General features: G+C 41.0%; 1 protein-coding gene across 2 annotated transcripts; it reads right to left on the reverse strand.

The window, feature by feature from the left end:
- Nucleotides 1-3,842: 3,842 nt before the first annotated feature.
- DEPDC7 (DEP domain containing 7) lies at nucleotides 3,843-19,488 on the reverse strand. 2 transcript variants are annotated; one of them, XM_067532100.1, is made up of 9 exons: nucleotides 19,342-19,488; nucleotides 14,970-15,363; nucleotides 12,403-12,530; nucleotides 11,207-11,396; nucleotides 8,985-9,199; nucleotides 4,964-5,106; nucleotides 4,603-4,728; nucleotides 4,417-4,522; nucleotides 3,843-4,161 (listed from the first exon to the last, which is right to left on the reverse strand). In XM_067532100.1, the coding sequence occupies exons 1-9, from the start codon at nucleotides 19,412-19,414 to the stop codon at nucleotides 3,947-3,949; spliced, it is 1,590 nt and encodes a 529-aa protein (XP_067388201.1). In that variant the 5' UTR covers nucleotides 19,415-19,488; the 3' UTR covers nucleotides 3,843-3,946. The 2 variants fall into 2 exon arrangements, with proteins under 2 accessions (XP_067388201.1, XP_067388202.1); XM_067532101.1 differs by having other exon boundaries at nucleotides 4,417-4,495; nucleotides 19,342-19,485.
- Nucleotides 19,489-19,645: the final 157 nt, after the last annotated feature.

Below are 19,645 nucleotides of genomic sequence, written 5' to 3' on the forward strand. Positions count from 1 at the left end.
AGCGCTGCTCTTCTGCCACACCGCTGCAGCTAATACGCTGGGATTGGACTGAGAGCTGGCCCTAGGCTGACCCCAGCTGTCCTGATTTTATAGGGACGTTGCCAACCAATGGGGCTTTGTCTTATAAGGCACCTTTTACCTTCCCACCATTTTCATATTTGCTATCAGGTCAGCCTAGCCTGGCCAGGCTCCATCACCTCTCTGCTTCGGCATTGGGGGTGGGGGGTATGTTAATTTGTATTGCTATGAAGAAGAACCAGGGCCCACTCTCCTGGGTCAGTCCTCCTTTGCCTGGGTAGGTTAACGGGACAGATGAGTAGTTATCCTCCTTTTAACCAGCCCAACGTATTTCCTGTCATTCATGAACACCTTGTCTGTCCAAATATATAGGTGAGTGCATGGGTAGTGGTTCTCAACCAGGGATACGCAGGGCTATGTCAAGTTGCCTAGATAGTTGTCTAGTTCTACAACAGGCTATGCACAAAACACTAGCAAAGTCAGTACAAACTAATATTTCATACACATTTGTTTATACTCTTCTATATACTGTATCAGCGAATCTCAAACTGGGGGCAAGTTCATTTTAATAGAGGCACCAGGACCAGCATTAGACTCAGAAGGGGCCAGAGCACAAAGCCCAAGCCAGAAATTTTAAGTAAAGTGAAAGTTGGGGTACACAAGATAAATCAGACTCCTGAGAGGAGTACGCTAGTCTGGAAAGGTTAAGAACCCCTGGGCTAATAGGTGTAATGTCAAAAACTGCTGTCAGACAAAATTTGCTTTTTGGCTTGCACTGTCAGAATTTAGTAGGTGAATGTGCTTCACCCCACATCTTCATTTTCTACATGAAGTGCTAACTTTCTGGTCAGAAGTGGGCAAAACTGCTCTCTATTTCCCCTCCAAAGCTCCTCCCAGCTGGCCAGCTCTACAGCACATTGTGAGGTTCTCGGACACCACAGACTGGATCTGCTCTAGTACTCCTCTTATGTCTTTTATAACAATAAAAATCTCTCCTTTTAAAAGGGTGAAACCAAGCCACAGCATCGATTTGGCATGCTCCTTTTCCAAAACACCTCTCCCCGGCAGCTTCTGATGACAAAGTACACTAGAAAAACAGAAGAGGGTGAGTGGGGAAATTTTCTTTACAAAAGGAAAAAACCCTAAAAAAGCCAAACATCTGGTGTTATGAATAAAGGACGCTATATAGACAAGGAAATGTATTTCCTCTGTTAAAAAAAAATGGATCCCTTAATTCTATAAGTGCATCATTTTCCTTGCAGCTAAGCTACAGTGAGTTAATTTGATTCAGCATCTTATAAGGGAACACTAAAAGCACTAGATGACCTACCGTAAAATAATGTGTTTTACAAGCTCTCTTTTACTTACACACACCCCCAAAGTTCTGTCTGGAATCCTATGATCAGGGTAGAGAAGAATTTTACAGTGACAAAGTTAGACTTATTACAGCATTCAAATTGTTAATGCAGAGTACTTATTGCTGTCTACCCCTTTGTGGCCATGTGTGGTATAGCAGACTCTCATCTAGCATCCCCACCAGCTCCAGCCCTGCAGTAGTCTGCCTCTTTCTCCTGAAATGGCCCTGCAGTCCGGTCAATTATAGCATGTCTGCCCCTTATGGGGTAATAGAGTTCAACAAACAGGAATCAGAGGTCTTTACCTCAGGTTTTCATCCTCTGACTCTGGGCTCCATGGTCCTCACACTCTCCTCGTACAGCTTTCAGGAGTCCCTATCCCCTTACAGGAGGGGGCTTCAAACCACCTTCCCTGGTGGCTGGTAGGGGAATCCAGGCCACCCTACTCTTCTGGGTTCTCACCCAGGGATCCTGTAGTGAACAGGCAAGGGCTGTCATTGAGACATACTTACAGCACAGGGGGAGTCTTGAATCTTACTCACACCTACAGTTTGTTTTTCCAGCATGCAGTAAGGTGGAGTACTCAAATCAATGCACTTAAAAAAAAAAAAAAAAAAAAAAAAGAGCCACCGAAACAGAAGCATACCTGCATGGAAAATACAGATAAGTATGGACTGAGCAGCCATTTGTTGCACAGAAAGCTATATTAAATTAATGAAGATCACAGTCTGTATATAATGCTTATCTTGACTTCTATGGTATATGAAATTCTATGGCTTTGTGGAAGTGAGAAAGCAGCTGTCGTTTTATAGAAAAGATTATGTAATATTTGCATATAGGTGTTTATGTGCTCATTATCTAGTACTCCAGTAAGAACAGCAACCTTCAATATGAGGCACTCTGTGGACATCTAGCAGAATGATCCATTTCACAATACTCAATCTGATCTTGAACTATAGTACAAGGACCATTAATCTGCCGTATCTAAAATATGAGAATTCCTGAATTCTCATATTTACAGCTGTTAAGCACAGTTCAGTCTTAATGTAATTAAAAGTAACCTAATAAGAGAAGTATACCAATAGCCATCTTGTTTTAGCTGTACTGAATCGACACTATGTCCCACTAAAACAGAATTGTGTCCTAAAGTCAACTGACTTTGGATCCATTAGGTAGCATCAGCTATTTGTTGATCTTTCTTCAGGATAATTCATATTCAGGACCCAAGGTCATTGGAAGCTAGAGGAGCAAAGATCTAGTTTTTTGTCTCTTCAGTTCAGTAACCCTTTTTTGGCAATGGCTATTTGCATTATGGCACATTAATTAAGCTAATTTGCACCATCCTTACTCTGCCAAATTAAATATTAGATGGTATCTCAGTTACATTGTTCCACACTAATGAAAGCTAACAGCAATAATGCAGTTTAGAATTACTGTACTGCAAGGGATGTACATAATGAAGGGAAGATGTTTTATTGCCACAGCCCCAGTTCCAAGTAAGGGCAAAATTGGCTCCATGTCACTGCAGAGATTGACGACTACACTCCCTCTCTAATCTTTAATATCACAATAGGAAGATACATAGCAGCCTCCCGGGTTGCACAGCATTAGGCTTTCACTGTAGATTTATGTGGACAAGTCACATGTACACATTGTGGAACTCAAAATCCTCATGATGTTTGTTCCAAATCACTAACTGTAGCTACACGGTTCATACTAAGAATATCCCATCAGTGACTATTATTTTGCAGTAACCAAGATTCAGTAAAGCACTCATAGGTTGGCCCTTCATGTAGTTCTGCTTTTCTGACTAGGCTAGTTATAAATATAATCTTTTCTACAGCAACTCTAAAGCCATTAAAGTCAATGGGAGTTAAGGGTACAGAGCAGGATCAGACCCTTAATGATCAAAGTCATTCCCCCCCCCCCCATTAAGATTAAATTGGCATAAATTTGAGAAATTAAACGGGCACAATGAGTCATTTTAATATGACAACAGTTTAATTAGCAGTTGGATACAGGTTGTGGAAGACAGGTGTTTACACAGCTTTCTAGACTATAATGGTACTGCACTGATTGAAAAAAAGGAAAGACCTGTTACCTTGAACTATATTTTACAAGGACACCTACATTAGGCTAAAATTCAAGGACTAAAAAATTGTTAGGGGTGACAGGGGAGAGAGACAAAATCCCCAGACAGCCAGAAGCAAATACTTTTGCTAAGTGACTAGTTTTCCATCGTCATATGACTTGACTTCAGTGTTTGAAGAAAGTAATGATAAAAATAATACAGGAGTTGTGATACTTGGCTTCAAATTTCACTGCCACCAGAAAGGCTCATTTTGGCACTACAGCAACAAACATTTAAAAATGAGCATTCAAGCGGTTTCATAAATAAATGTTGCTATATAGAAGCAACTGAAGTCCCAGATTATAGTTCAATTTGATTAATTACTCAAATTCTATTCATCTTCACAAAATAATTTTATTAGGTGGATGAATACAAACTTTTAAAAAGACATATATTAGTGTTTTGAAAACTATGGTACAGATTATATTTCTTTAATTTTAAATTACACACACATATTTGTAACTTTGTCACCAAAATACTGCATAAAAATAGTTGGGTTGCTATTATGAAATTGACCTAGCAATTTCTTTCTTTCCTTGGCAGAGATTTTTGTATCTTCATCAATAGTTTTTAGCAGAGATAACAGCTCAGCTTTTGTGGTCTTCTCTACACTGTGGTGATATTCACTTTGATCAAGTTTTTGGCAGAAGGTGTAGCCTAAAAGACATGTGAAAGACAGTCAGATAATTTACAACCAGGACAGAATAAGCCACCCTGTAGATTTTACAGGCATATTTGCATTTAAATTAAATTGGTTCTGTATCTTTCATGACACATCCGGTTCTAAAAAGGATCCTTTGATGCAGCCTCAGACTGCATCTTTGGTGAGATTACATATGTGTGTCCAGATTACAAAGAGAATCACTTTTAAACACATTATCTACAGTCTAGAATGTAATTTTAAACAATTACCTGTATCCTTACTGGGATCTTGTCCTTGTTGCACAGCCATCAGCTTATCACTAACCATTTTATGTAATGTCGCTGGGATCTTGAATAGGAGTAGAAAATGCAAATACTTTCAATGGTTAATGTTTTAGATAGATTTGAGATGTAGTTTAGTTCAAATGTTTAAGGTGGCTACTTTCTCGGTCTTACCTTTAAAACGTCTTTTTGCTGGTCCATCAAGAACAAAATTAGGAGGTCAGTTTTTCCTTTGGATAAAGTTTTATTGTTGACAATAGCTTTAGAGAATGTTCTTTTTACAATCATCCGGTTGTCAGTCTACAAAATAAGTAGGGAATAGTCAGAGTGTAGCGCTATAATTTTCCTATTTACTACATATGGTTCACAAGAAAGCATTACTGTATACATTATAGCGTATTTTTTAGTATACAGTCTTTCAACATTAAATTATATGAAAACACAGAGGTAAATCCCTCAGATATTACAAGTCTGCTAGAAGTTAAGAGAGTGCTAGAAATCTTGGACATTAACATTACTAAAGGTGTACATTTACCTCTTTCTGCAACTTGAGCTCAGAATGATGTGCTGCAATAGCCATGAAGTACAACAGCCTCCTAAACTGCTCTCTAGTTTGACTATCCAGAAGCTTCAAGTACAGTTGAATTGCTTCTAAAGCCTGTTCTGTCTTTCCATTCACTGGGAAAAAAGACAAAGATGAGTAGGTTCATGTTCCTATTATATTTATTTTTTTGAAAGTAAGATTAAAGTCCAGAACCATTAATTTTCAGTAAGTCAACCAACCAAAAAAACCCAAACAGATTAAAGTTATCCATTAAACTAGACTTATCTAAAGAGAGATTAAGGGCAAGTCTACACTACCAAATTAAGTCGACCTATGATACGTCGACATACAGCCACCACAGTAATTAAATCTCTTTTGCATGTCCACACTAAGCTCATGTCAGCAGTGCATGTCCTCACCAGGAGCACTTGCACCAATTTAACTGTCAGTGGAGGGCACTGTGGGACAGCTTCTGAAAGGTAGCAATAGTCGATGTAAGCAATACAGTGTCTACACTGACACTGCGTCGACCTAACATTGACTTAAGTGCTATGCCAGTTGTTATTAAGTCAGCATTGGCGAGCTACATTTCAGTGCAGATGCTTAGAGAGTTAGGTCAACGCAAGGCAGCTTACATAGAGCTAACTCTATAGTGTACACCAGGCTGAAGCACATCCCCAGAGCAAACAGCAAGTTTACCTTTCTAAAAAGAGAGAATTGATTCTTATATTAAAATCACTGAAAATTCAGGAGTACTTTATCTCTACACAAGCAAACCAACTATTTTTTCCATTAGATTATGCAGTTGTAAATAGTTTTATACAGATTTGAGGTTTATAATGGAAAATATTTATCAGCTGACTTAAAAAACAACACTTAAATTGTATACAGCTTTGAATCTGTAAGGTAACAGGATGCATATTAATAGAGACAAAGAGAGTAACAAAACTAAACACACCACCCAATTAAAATAATTTCATTTTTGCATTTGTGTTACTAAGGCAATTTCCATGGAATTCTATGCTGGGAATGATTTCAGAGACCAGATTATTGCTTTAAGTTCTTCAGTATTCTTAAATGACATGGTCGTTGCCATCATCAGGTTGTGTTTATGCTCAAACAAACTTTAGCAACTTTTTCCCCCTTCTTACTCACCTAGAAACTCAGACTGAAAAAAAAATCAATCAGCATTGTTCTGTTCACTGAGCTATCCTCTTGCTCCACAGCTACAAGTCACATTTGCATTCCAGATGTTTTCCAGCTGTACTATAATAATCAGTTTTGACAAGGCTGGCGACAGGACTGTTTAGCTTGCCATTTTAGAACACTCCACATCCACACTCTTTACACTCAGATACTAGAGATCTCCCTTTGTCAACTTCAATTAGCAGTTCACATTCCACAAAATGGACTTTACCATTCAATCCTATTTTTACAACAAACACTGACAACTTTACAAAAATAGCTAAGATTTGGGTGTGACCTCCAGTTGTGCCAACCATACACAATGCAATGCAGTTTGTAGATTCTTCAAAGGGAATAACTAGTAAATTTCTTACTGGCACCAATTACTTTTAAATGTTGAATTCAAGTTTGCGCAGGACTACAAGTAATCTCCTTCAGTAACTCTGAATAACGAGTAGCATACTTCAGGAGATGGTTGGGAGGACTGGTAAGGAGTCATGGAGATCTGTGTTTTCAGCTGCTTGCCTCTATCTTGTCTGATTCAGATGATGCAGTTCAGTACTTCAGGTAGGGTCTAGTTAAGCTTGGGCATGGATGGAGAGTAAGCTGGCTCAAGCTAAACCCAGAAGAAGAGACTGAGGCAATGATGGTGGAAGCAGCTGGAGAAAGCAGAGATGATCAGTCGCTTTGATTAAGAGCACATCTACCATTATTACTAGGGTTTGTAATGGTTATTTTAGACCCCCAGCTGCTGTTTGACGATAATATTACAAGTAGCAACCCAGTCAGATTTTCACTTTCTGCATCTGACTAAGTTGTGATTCTTCTTTTCAGATGCAGACCTTGCCACTGCCATCCATACTTCTGTCACCTCAAGATTAGACTATGGCAATGTGCTCCTGTTATGAAGTGGGAATGTTCTTAATATGGTCTCTGAATACTGTGCACGTGCATCAGTTTCCCCTATGTATTACTCAAGTATTTAAGTGGTGGGACCTGGGTGTGTGATCATTGCAGAGACCCCTAGAGGGCAGGTGTGGCTTACTCTAGCTGCCTGTGCACATATAATGACTGATGCTCTGTAACCTGGCAATTGCTAGCCGAGACCCCTCCCACCAGGAGCCAGCCAGCTGCAACCAGTTGAAAGAAAGGTCAGGTGACCTCTTTTCCTGTGAAAGAGAATGGACTGAGGGGCAACAGGGTGTATCTGAGGATGGGCAGTTGGAATTGGGGTCAGTCCCCTGCTTGAGGTCCCAGGGGGGAGAGCCCAAGGCTGGGCTCTGGCTCCCCAAGATGGATTTTGCTGTAACTTCCTGATTTCTGTGCTAACAAGATCTTTTGTACCCTGTGTTCCTGATGTTGGCTTTTTTTTTTTTTTTTGGGGGGGGGGGGGAGTGCACCAACAGTGTTACACTTGACTCATTTAGCTTATGATCCACTATAACCCCTAGATCCCTTTCTGCAGTACTCTTTCTTAGAGAGTCATTTCCCATTTTCTGTGTGCAACTGATTGTTCCTTCCTAAGCAGAGTACTTTGCATTTGTCCTTATTGAATTTCATCCTATTTACCTCAGACCATTTCTCGAGTTTGTCCAGATCATTCTGAATTATACTCCTACCCCTCACAGCTTGGTATCATCCGCAAACTATATAAAAATGTACTCTCTCTGCCGTTATCTAATGAAAATGCCATCTGTTGGATAGGCTTTCTGGAGAAAGCTGAGGGTGTGCTTCTTAAATCAGTGGTTTTCAACCTGTGGTCCCTGGACCCCTGTGGGTCCACAGACTATGGTGAAGAGATCTGCCAAACATGACTATGAAAATAAGCATTTCATTTTTCTGATCAAAGGAATATAAATATCCCCATCTATAGGTCAAAACTGGAATTGTTGTCATTACCATCATAGAAGCCCACCGTTTAGTGCCCTTTCTCACGGTGTCAAATGCCATGCCAAGCACATGCAGTTATAGTTGAATTCTGTTCAGTCTGTTTTCAGGGTAAGACTTCTATGTTGGGGAGGTCCGTGGACCACAGGTTGACTTTCCAAAGGGGTCCGCAGCTCCATTTGAAACTTTTTAGGGGTCCACAAATGAAAGAAGGTTGAAAACCAGTGTGCTAGATGCTGAAAGGAATGGGTGGCTGGTTGGGTCAGTTCTTGTGGAACTAATGATTTTAACATTGCTGAATTTAAATTTAAGATGTATAATTAGATTAATTATAGGTATCCAGACCCTTGGATAGGCATCTTTATTTTTAAAAATTTAAAGAGATATTTAAAGTGAGTCATGAGAGATTATTCACCTCTGTAGTGTTTTTAAAATGAAATATTATCCACAATGGGTGGAGCAGAAGCCATTAGTGAGCTATATACATAACTATCTATGGAAAACTAAACTAGGCTTAAAAGAACACAAGGCAAATTCTAATAGAAATCTATAGATACACCAAAATGAAGTTGTATGCAAGTAGATAAGGTAATTTAGGGCCCGATTCTCTACTGCTTTAGAGCTCTCCTGTCAGCATAAAAAATTCCCCTCCGCAAGTGGCATAAGCTAAGTTGGTGGGAGAAGCTTTATGCTGTGCACACAAACGCTTATGTCAGTGTAACTTTTGTCGCTCGGGGGGTGGGGGAGGGCATATGTGTGCAACATTCACAACCCTGAGACACAAGTTTTGCCAGCATAGGCTGTAGTGTAGACATAGACTTAGTTTTTAGGACTAGAGTCTATAACTTTGTCAAACCTGAAGTCCGACAGCTAAATAGCCAGTCCTTTTGTGCACTCACCAGATGAGCCTGGGATCTCAGCTTCATTTCACTTCACTTACCCAACAGCTCTGCAATTCCTGCGTGGATGTCAGATGCATGGCTTAACAGTGGCTCCTTCTTTTGGCTGTAGTATCTACCAATGGTATCAAACAGCAACAGTTTCCATATATCTGCTTTATCAGGCTGATTAGGCAAATTTCTGCTTATATCCACCACCATTTGATCCGGAAGATACTCCAAGCAATCTATTGCTGCAGAGAGCCATTCATCAGTCCTAGAAAGAAAGATCATTACCCAAAGACCAAGAAATAATTCTATGAGTATACAGACATGAAACATTAGCCAGCCAGCTGCATTTTGTCTTCAGTGGATAGAGACTCTTTGTAAATACATCCATTTAAATGTCCAAACTAATAAACAGAAATACGTTTATGTGCTCAGATATTATAGTAATGGGCAAAGCTTAAGAATCTAGACTGGAAGTTTAGGATCAAGTTACAGGTAAGTCTTTAAAAGCCTGCTCCTCCATTATTTGCTTTTCAAAATCAGAGTTGCAGATTTTGTTTGTCTAGCTAAATGAGATCACAAACATTTAAAGCAAAGTCAAAAGTGATGTTCTATGTAGTAGGTGTATGTGATGTAATTATCATCGCTTGTGAGAGAATCCTGAACTTTGATCTGACTTTAACAGATAAGGACAAGGTTTCAATCTGTATTTTTAATAGCATAGTATGAAATTTCAGGATAAGCCTGTTTTTAACGAATGATTAAAAATCTGAAATATCTTAAGTATATTTTAAAAGATTCTTAGTCTGTTCACTCATGACTGATTAACAGTTTCCAGAATCCAAAAGAAGGAATTATGCAGCCATACTTAGTTTTAGGTTCTTTTTTGTTGTACAGTATGATTAAAGAAAAGTGTATGTTACCTATCCTCATGGTCTGCTGTCATCTCCCCTAATCAGGTGCTTTTCTTTTTTTTCTAATTAATTTCTCCCCACTCTGAAAGAATTTACCAGCCACTCTTTTGATTCAAAGTGCTAACTCTTAAAAACTACATTTATGGAGGCTGATGTTGGTTTAAAAAAAAAAAGCATGCTGAGATATGCAGTATTTGCATACTTCAGTTGTAAGATTAGTTTAATTCCATGCCGAACAATGCTAACCTCTTGGAGGTTCAGGGAGCTGACAGCAGTAATACACAATACTACCAAGCCCATAGTTAAGAATAAACTACATTACAAGATTGTACTTTAACATTAAAAAAGGAGTATGCTTAATTCTTTTCCAGCTGATTTTCCACTGTTTGCTCTAATTCCAATGAAATCATACCTGGAATATTCATCTGAAGAGGATGAGTTATAATGCTAATTCCCCATAGACTCAACAGTTTCCTATCAAACCAGCATTCCCTACCACCTCAGACTAAAAGGATGATTGGCTCAAAGAAAATCAGTTCACCATGTGTAGAAACCCCTTTACTTAAAATAAAATAGATCACATGTTGAAGGCGGCTGATGGACAAGCTTATATCTCTGTGCTGGAGAAATCACTAGACCCAGTTATTGTGTTAGACTGGCCCAGGTCTGCTCTCCATTTCTGTATGATAGCTTCTTGACTTATGGATTGTGAGCAACATGCAACAAGTTAAAGTTAAATGCTATTTTGAGTGTTGGCATCCACATGTAATGTGGTAGCCTTTACTGTAGAATTCACCACTTTGCCAAGTCAAATGAAAAACCAGTAGTATTTTGCTGCCCCACTCAGTGCTGGGTTTGGATGGTGTGGTAATGAAGGCATGGGACAATACATTTAATGAGGAGCATAAAAAAATATTGACTAGCTACCCATTCAGTGAGCATCATACATCCTGTGCACTGAATGAGGCAAGGTTCCTGTGGAAAACAGACTGTGATTGCATAAACACAAGAATGCATAAGCACAAGAAGGCTGAACTACAGTTGCAAGTTTATTTTAAGACATTTGTTCCTTACTTAACTATCAGTGCTTTCAGAGATCTTCCAGGGTTCAGTAGTAATGGTCTCTCTTGGATTTGATGTTAGCTTAGGAAACCATATAACTATTTAACCCAGTCAGTTCTAATGGATAGGTATCATATGCCTGTGTTTTTTCATGCAATAAGGGATTTTATTACGTTTATTATGGTCGTGCCTACGAATAAACCAAGAACAAGCCCATTGTGCAAGGTTTCCCTGCGACTTAGAAAGAGAACAGTTCAGAAATGCTTCCTGCCCTCACAGTTAAATAAGTTTCTACTTACTGAGAGTCACTGAAAGCTTTGAGAATTTCTCTGTCTAAGTAGCTTCTTGTGATGATGTCTCCAACCTCCTCCTTGGGCTGGGGGAGCTTGTATGTGATCCCTTGATGTTCGAGTAAAGAGTCAATAAGTGGAAGGTCCACAAGCTGCAGCAAACGAGCAATTGTTTGTTCTTTCCATACTTCATTAATAACTGGGAGGGGTTGGAGAGTGAAGTGAAGAGTCAAGAAAGATTATGCACGTTACAATATTTTTCTTTCCTCTAATAATGTTCTCCTAGCAAAAGGTTACAGTAACAAAGAGCGGGTTTCTTATCAACTTTAAGTGCACTTTATCACTTAAAAGGATAGAATTTGTTTAGTTAGCTGTTAAAAGCAGAACTACCTTTGGATAAGTCTGAAATGCTTTCATTCTTTGTACTCTAACTTGCAAGCAATCTTGGTCATTGATAAGGAAACAAGTCAGGTAGTTCAGACTCATAGGGGCTTCTGGAGAAAGGAAGGTTTGTTGAAGATTTGAGTGCTCAAACAATGACTCTTAGCTGTAGATCCCTACCACGTTTAGGGCTTCCATAACTGAAAACTAAAAAAAACTTGTCTATTCCAGTTTCCAGGAAGTATTAATATTTTTTAATCAAGCCAAAAAAGGAAACATCTAGCAATAGTCCAAAAAAAATTTAGTTTTACAAACAGTGTAAATTGAGCAAGAAATCATGAACTGTCAGGCACAATTTTTAGTCCTCTCATATATAGCAATTAAGAGGGAAGGTTGGAGACTGGGGAGGCTGTATGTACATTTTGCAGGGTAGGAAGAGGGTTTAAGCCAACAATGAATTAGGTCTCTGATGAAGTCAGGTGTGACTACAGCTTAAGATGTTAATTGATAAACAGGAAGGATTTCTGACTCCAGTTTGAATCTTTGCCAGCCCATGACAGTAGTGGGTTCTTCTTCAGAAATTTCTACACTGATTTATTGTTTAAACTGGAGATAACAGACCTCTATTAGAATCTAATCTAAAACAAAGCCTCAATGCACGTTCTCCTTGTGATTTGAACACTAAGTTTCATAATGAACACTGAAGAGAGTCTAGTTTAACATCTTCCCTCCAGTTTAAGACTGGAAAGGTGTATGCCTGTCCTACCAGTATTACTACCTTCCTCCTCGCCCCACAAATAGTTGTGACATCTTACTTGGCTTACCTTCACGAGACAAACTTGCAGATATGTTTACTTCAGGGGCTTTAGCAGGTTTTAGATTCAAGTTTTCCCAGAGATCTTCTAAGCTTTCTGATTTGACTGCACTAGGATTAAATGCCATTTTCTCATGTCTGATGAAAAGAGAAAGGGTGATTCAATATCAGGACTTCAGAGTTGATTTTTAGTAAGAAAATGGGCCCTTCTTTCTGTACACATGAAACAATCGCTACCCTTGGTGCCAATTAATAGAGTTTTATTTTTAAAAATCTTACTGAACGCTTCTGTAGAATGCAGGAGTGGAGAGAGAGCACAAGACTCTCAAAGACTGACTAAAGTAGAGCAATGTACCAGAAAGTGCCTGTGTGTGCTTCTTGTTAAAATTCTCTTTTCTCTCATTTGCTCCAGTTTGAACAATACAAGGGCAACTGACAGATTAGTTTCACTTCCCTACCGCTTGCATATGGAGTAAAATTGGAGCAGCATCCAGTGCACAGAGCAGCACAGAGTGCTAGAGAGGAGGGAAGAAAGGAAGCAAGCAATATCCGGGGCTCACTGGCACTCTCCATCCTAGGCTACACAGGTATCAGGGAGCACAAAAGCAGTGCACTGCTTGGAAAGCTTGCTCTGCCTTCCCTGCCCCTTTAGCCACAGGCAGAACATATAGATGCAGCCACTTATCAAGACCCAGCTAAGAGTCACAAGCATGTGTACCTGGTTCACCCCCACCTCCCCATTCAGGCCTGGAATTGGCAGGTCCCCCTGAAGCAACAGGGAGTTCTCTTCCAAGAAGACCTCTGAAAAATGGGAGAGGCATGTTCCAGACACAGCCTCCCCTCAGTGAAGGATTTGTTGGGATTAGGATATAGTTTGTGAAGCAGTAAGAGGTGGTAGCCACTCACTGCCAACACATCACTGCTAAGGCAGTACAGAGACAGCCTGTAGGACAAATGTAACATGAACATAAATGCCTGTTAACTCTTCTGTTCCCTGCTTCCCCTCCATCCACTTCCATATTTTACTTGATTCCAGTCATAACTTCATGGATCTGAGTCTTTCCTTCTTTTCAGCTATCTGCCATGTGGTGGGAGAAACATAGCAACTCCACCTGGCCAATCATTTCTACTTCAAAGAGTTAGGAATAGCAAGTGATTTCAATCCTGATTTCTATAGTTTCCCTATTGTGCACTGTCAGTTTTTAGTCCAGCTTGAAAACTTTTTCAAGTTTTCATGTACCCACTATTTGTGTAACAGCTCACAGTGTTCATTCCTCTAATTGTATGTACCACTAAATCTTTTTCTGCTCTCCTCAACTCCCTAAAAAAAAAAAAAAAAAAAAAACAACATCTTCAGATTACACCAGTGAGAAAACGAATGGTCTTGGAATAAATCAGATGGACATGTGTGAACAAGGACTTGTTTAATAAATGGCTTTCCTGATGTAGATGTTTGAAATATCACATTTGGTTCAAATAGAATAATCCTGGTGGAATAATTGCATCTGTGTCCAAATAAAGACTAATATTTTGTTTTCCTTGCATGTCCTAAATAAAATGACTAAAGACTTATTAAGGGCAGGAAGTACATCATTTTCAGATTTAGACTCTGGAGTTCTCCCATCAGTTGGGCTGATGCATTTTTGAAGTTATATTCTGATCAAATTTGCCATCATCAATGCATATCACACAAAAAGATACCTTTGGACATGATATTATTACAGTCAGTAAAGGACGGCTTTACAGAAGTATAAAGATAATAGGCCAGTTATCCCCAAAATAAAGTCAGTGCAATTATGCCAGGGATAAATTTAGCCCAACAGCTGATCTACATCAAATTTCTTCAGGCAAACGTTCACCAACACAGGAATATGTATAATGTTTTAAGATGATGATTTTTTGCATTTATCTAGCTATGGACAGCAAGACTACCCTGATTAGTCTCACTTTCTGGTTGTGTGCACAAACTTCGCAGCACCATGGACTACACTGGCAGCTACTCAGGAGACAGATCTTCGTACTCGTACAGGGTTGTTTAAAGGGTTTAAAAAGGTAAATTTGGGGCCTAATCTACACAAGTCCTTTTAACAGCCAGGGACTTCCAAAAGTGGCAAGATAGTAATAATTTTACAGTTTTTCTTGGAGAGTGGATAGTTCAGTCAATTGGTACTGACAACCTCTGGATTACTAGCCTAAATCCACACCAGATTTGCAGTGATTGAGTGTTATTCCATTTGATTAATGATCAGATGCCTCCATTATCTGAGACTGATGGTCTCAATCCACTTCCTAGTGGATAAGCAACCACATCTCCTCCTCTCCACAACTAGCTCCTTGATTTCAGTTAATGTGACCGCTTGGACACAGAAGGCAAGGGCTGAATTGACATGAAGACGGAGCTACTTTCTCATTTGAAAGTGTGATCCCTACAGCTAACAGCAACCCATGCTTTACTGGTTTTGTGGATGGAAGATATAAACTGGATACCATTCAAGAAACACTAAATACACAACCCAGAAAAAGTATCATTTCCCCACTGCAAAGCAGCTTATCTTCATGTATCATTTAAGTACTAACCTTTGATGGGTACAATGCCTGTATTCTTTTTCAAATGGACTGTCTTCTGGGCTAGATACATTTGTCAATCTGTAGAGGCTGCAGCTGCTATCTTCGAATACAGACCGTTTGTCTTTTCCAAAGACTCTAGTCGAAACTGCCTCAAACACTTTGTAATCCATCAGGGCCTGACACACTCGCACTACTTTAGCACGGGAAATATCTACATCCCCAAAATACTTGTTCTGAAGGAGGTGAGCAAAGATGACATCCACTGCATCAGAACCAATAAAGCAGTTATTATAGCATTTCAGGTTCTGTCGCCGCTTTTTCACTTCCACTTGAGTCTGAAGTGCATTGATGATGCTGCTCCATACATATGTTGCTCCAAATGGTTTTTGTGCTAAGCTGAAACCTAATGACGCAAGGACAGGGAAAGCATGAGTAACTGCATTTACTGTGACATGCTGATAGCTTGCTGTGCAATTTTTCAGAGTTATATACTCGTCAGCGTAGATTATCACTCAGCCAAAAAAAATGTCTATGCAGATGTATACTGGTTTCATGCATGCACTATCTCCTAGCACCTCAACCTGCTACTTATTCACAGCTAAAATTGTCTTGTCCCTTAATTGGTAGTGTCCTGTGATTTTCTACCGAAAGTACCTTGTTCAAGCCACCACTGACAACCAACATGGTGTGTAAATAGGGGACCAGTTCTTACACAGACATTTACCTGCTCTAGAATTTAAAACCACCAGCAAGTTAATCACTACGGACCTTATGATCCCATCAGTTGCATGTTTGCAACTTCCTGGCTTCTCTGCTATGGCTGCCAATAGGATGCCAACTCTCACCCCACTCTCCCCCTACCTTTTTTAAAAGGGACTGGTGTTTTTTGGACACTTGCCCACTAAGCACTGTCCAAGATTAATTTATCTCATACAGGATACTGAACAGCTTTCAGCGATTGTACAACTCTGGCTTGGATTCAGACCAGTAATCTAGAGGCAAAAAACTCCATATCCTTATTACTAATTGCCTTAGCCAGCCAGTCCCCCAAAAAAGCTGTGGAATATAACTACCTTTCCACTTTTGAAGTTGCTGCATTCTACACACTAGTAACTGACAGTCCTACTAGGGCCTACAATTAGGTTTCCCAGTGAAATTCCCTAACAAGGCATGTTTTTAATAAATCTTTTCTTTTACAAATAGTACCTCAGGCTTTGGTCAGAGTCAGTAGCAAGTCCACTTTACTGCCAGATAATTGTTTTCAGCTGTTTTATTCACTTACCCTTTTCTTGTTGTATTACTCATGGTTATTAATTTGGGTTATTAGGTAATTAATTATTAGGGGGTTTTTTGGTAAGACCAGACTAGGGTGGAGAAGTTATTTTCAACTAATTCTCTGACCCTCAATTTTGGTGGGAAGTGGAGTGAAGTAGCATTTGTATGTGGGTTTGTTTTACATTATTAAAGGAATTACCTGAGCTGTAAACTTCGTTAAATCCTGTTGTTGTATCATTTTGCACAAAAGGCCCATCAAGTGAAATGGTTTACAGGCTTTCATCTTGGGAGGGGGATGGAACAGAATTATTCCTCTGCAAACCAATGCTGGAACAATTTCTTTAGTCTGTTTTTAGAAAGGAGTTGTGCTACTGTTAGCTAACTCCCTATAGCTACACACTACCCAGTGTGTGTGGCAGAGGGGAAAAGATGTTAGCCATGTTAATTTTCATACAGATTACTGATCGAAAACCCACCAATATGGGAAGGGAGCACACACACACTTACCCAACCTGTGTAGAGTTTACACATACTAACTTCCACAAGCAACCAAACAGATCATGTAGTAGAATCACAAAACTTCTCCCCTTTTATTAAATAGATGGCTGTTTTACTTGTGGGAGCAAAATTCAGGGGTTAAGGAAGTATTGTCAACATCCATTGGGTCAGGCATGGCTAGCCAGCAGCAAGTACCCCAGTAGCAGCAATATTCATTTGTTTCTAACTGTGAGCTCAATGTTGAGTTTAACGTGAGAAAAAGCAACTCTGCTCAGCAGAAACCTGCTGGTACCAGTTTATGTTCTGGGGCACTCAGGTTCTATGGTGATGGGAGTAGGGAGGTATCACATTCATAATCCTTGTCACCAAATAAAATTAATGTTCATTTTTAAAAAGTCTTGGAACACTGGGGAAGTTAAAATCTAATGCCGTGCCAACATTTAAAAATGGATGACCAAGGTAATTATAGGCTTGTCATTCGGACCTTGATCCCAGGCAAGATAACAGAGCAGCTGATATAGGACTCAATTAATAAAGAATTAGAAGAGTGTAATATAATTACTGCCAATAACATGAGCTTATAAAAATAGATCCTCTCAAACGAATTTGATATCTTTTTTTGATGAGATTACAAGTTTGGTTGATAAAGGTAATAGTATTGAGGTAACAGACTTCTGTAAAGGTGACTGAGTTGGTACCACACAACATTTTAATTAAAAAACTAGAGTGATATAACATTAACTCAAAACAGGCTGTAAACAGAATCATCGAGTGGGTGTGTTTTTAATAGGTTGCTGCAGAAGTTAGTTCTTGGCCCTACGCTATTTAACGTTTTTAATCAATGACGTGAAAGAAGAAAAAATTTGGCACTGATAAAGTTTGCGAATGATGCAAAAATTGCAGGAGTGGTAAATAAAGAAGGAAGGTCACTGACACCGTGATCTGAATCGCTTGGTAAACTGGGTGCAAGCAAACGACATGTGTTTTAATATGGCTAAATGAAAATGTAACCATTTAGGAACAAATAACATAGGCCACATTTTCAGGGGCAGGAGACACTATCCTGAGAAGCAGTGACTCTGAAAAAGATTTAGGGGCTGTGGTGGATGATCAGCTGAATATGAGCTCCCAGGGCAATGCTATGGCCAAAAGATCTAACGCAATTCTTGGGTGCATAAACGGGAATCTAGAGCAGGAGCAGAGAGGTTATATTACCTCTGTATTTGGCAATTGTGAGACGGCTGCTGGAATACGGTGTCTATTTCTGGTGCCCACAATTCAAGAAGGGTGTTGATAAATTGGAGAGGGTTGAAAAGAAGAGCCATGAGAATGATTAAAGGATCAGAAAACCTATCTTATAGTAACACACTTGAGGAGCTGAATCTATTTAACTTAACAAAGAGAAGGTTAAGAGATGATTTGATGACAGTCTAAGTTAGTGGTCCTCAAATGGTGTTCCGCGGAACCAGCGGAAGGGTTCCGCGAAGAAGTTGTCCCGCGCTGCCGAATGTTTAAAAAAAAATGGTGCCACTGAGCAGCTGCTTGCGGGCCGCCGAAAATGGCCCTGAGAGTGTGCCGCCGAATCAAGCAAACACCGCGCCGCCAAAAAGAGGAAGGTTTCCCTGACTTTTCGGCGGACGGTATGGCATGGGCGGGCAAGGGTTCCGAGGGTGGAAAGAAATTGAGAAACACTGGTCTAAGTACCTATGAATCTATATGCCTCACTAGAGACTGAACTAGAGAGTCTCAGTGCAGCTGCAGAAAGTTTACGTCTAACCAGGAGATGCTTAGCTTTCTATGCAGAAACACTTTTTTCCACAAGTTTGGGACTTAGAAAACTCCAGGCAAGCTCTGAAATGCTGTCAATAGGACAAGTAGTCAGCCAGGTCCATATGCTACCCTGCCAGGGAGGAGTACTCCCAGCCTCAGAAACATCTCAGATACCAGGATAAAAAACAGACACCACAGCATGCTGTGCCAGGGTCAGAGTACCCACCCATGCCCCACCTGCAATAGCTTCCTCAGCAGAGGGCAGCAACAGCAAGTCCTCCACCCTCATAGGATGGAGTGGACTGGGACAGTAGGTTACCTGCTCACGCCCACACTAGAGCCACCTCGTCGCCCTTCCATGACACTACCAGGGTCTAGGTAGAGGGAAGGGGGCAGCTTCACTTCCTGTCCCGGCATCTGGGGCTGGGGTCAAGGAGATCCCCCTCACAGGGCGGAGACACTTCCTCCCTCAGACAGCAGGGAGCCGCTGCCCGCAGGGAAGGGCGGCTTTGGGGCACAGAAGGCACACGCCTGCCTGAGACCCACTCCCGCGGGCCTGGGGAAGGAAGTGCCCTCACACCTACCTTACGGGAGACTGCTCGTGAGACGGGGAGGGGGCAGAGCCCCAGCTGCGGCAGCTGCTTTCCACGGGTTCAAGGACACGTCCCCCCCTCCCCACCCCGCTGCTATCCTACTCCCGGCGCAGACACGTTCCTGCTCCGAGCAGCTTTTCACGGGGCTGAAAGGGCAGCGTGCAGGGCACTCAGGGCCAAGGAGGCAGCCCGCACTGCCCCTACTAGTCCCTCGGTGCTTTCCGCTCACCCCCCCATCCGCGTACCCGGGGGCTTGTTAGCCGGGCTGTAGACAGCGCAGAGATTCAAAGCTGCCGCCTTCTCCCGCACGCCGGCCATGGCTGGCTGCTCTGAGCGCCGCACCCTGCCGGAGTGAGCGCGAGCGACTCGGAACCCCGAGCCAGCCCCGCGCGCCGCCTCCAGCCCAGCTGGGATCGTTCTAGCCGAGGAAATGGGCGGAGCCCTCCTGAGAAGCGCCCACCTTATTGGCCCGCCTGCGCCCCCGCTTCGTCCTCAATGTATCCGCCCCGCATTCCAGAGTCAGACCCCCGGCACGTGGGCACAGCTGGC

This window comes from Emydura macquarii, unplaced genomic scaffold (genome assembly GCF_026122565.2).
Source record: "Emydura macquarii macquarii isolate MOO-44397 ecotype Brisbane River unplaced genomic scaffold, CSIRO-AGI_Emac_v2 contig_3240, whole genome shotgun sequence".
Lineage (NCBI taxonomy): Eukaryota > Metazoa > Chordata > Testudines > Chelidae > Emydura > Emydura macquarii.

What these genes read in the sequence shown, in the direction of transcription:
- DEPDC7 (XM_067532100.1), bottom strand. Translation starts at nt 19,414, where the DNA reads ATGGCCGGCGTGCGGGAGAAGGCGGCAGCTTTGAATCTCTGCGCTGTC. An exon ending in CCCGGCTAACAAGCCCCCGG is followed by an intron (nt 15,364 to 19,341) that starts GTACGCGGATGG and finishes TTGCGTCATTAG; the next exon opens with GTTTCAGCTTAGCACAAAAA. An exon ending in AGGCATTGTACCCATCAAAG is followed by an intron (nt 12,531 to 14,969) that starts GTTAGTACTTAA and finishes TCTTTTCATCAG; the next exon opens with ACATGAGAAAATGGCATTTA.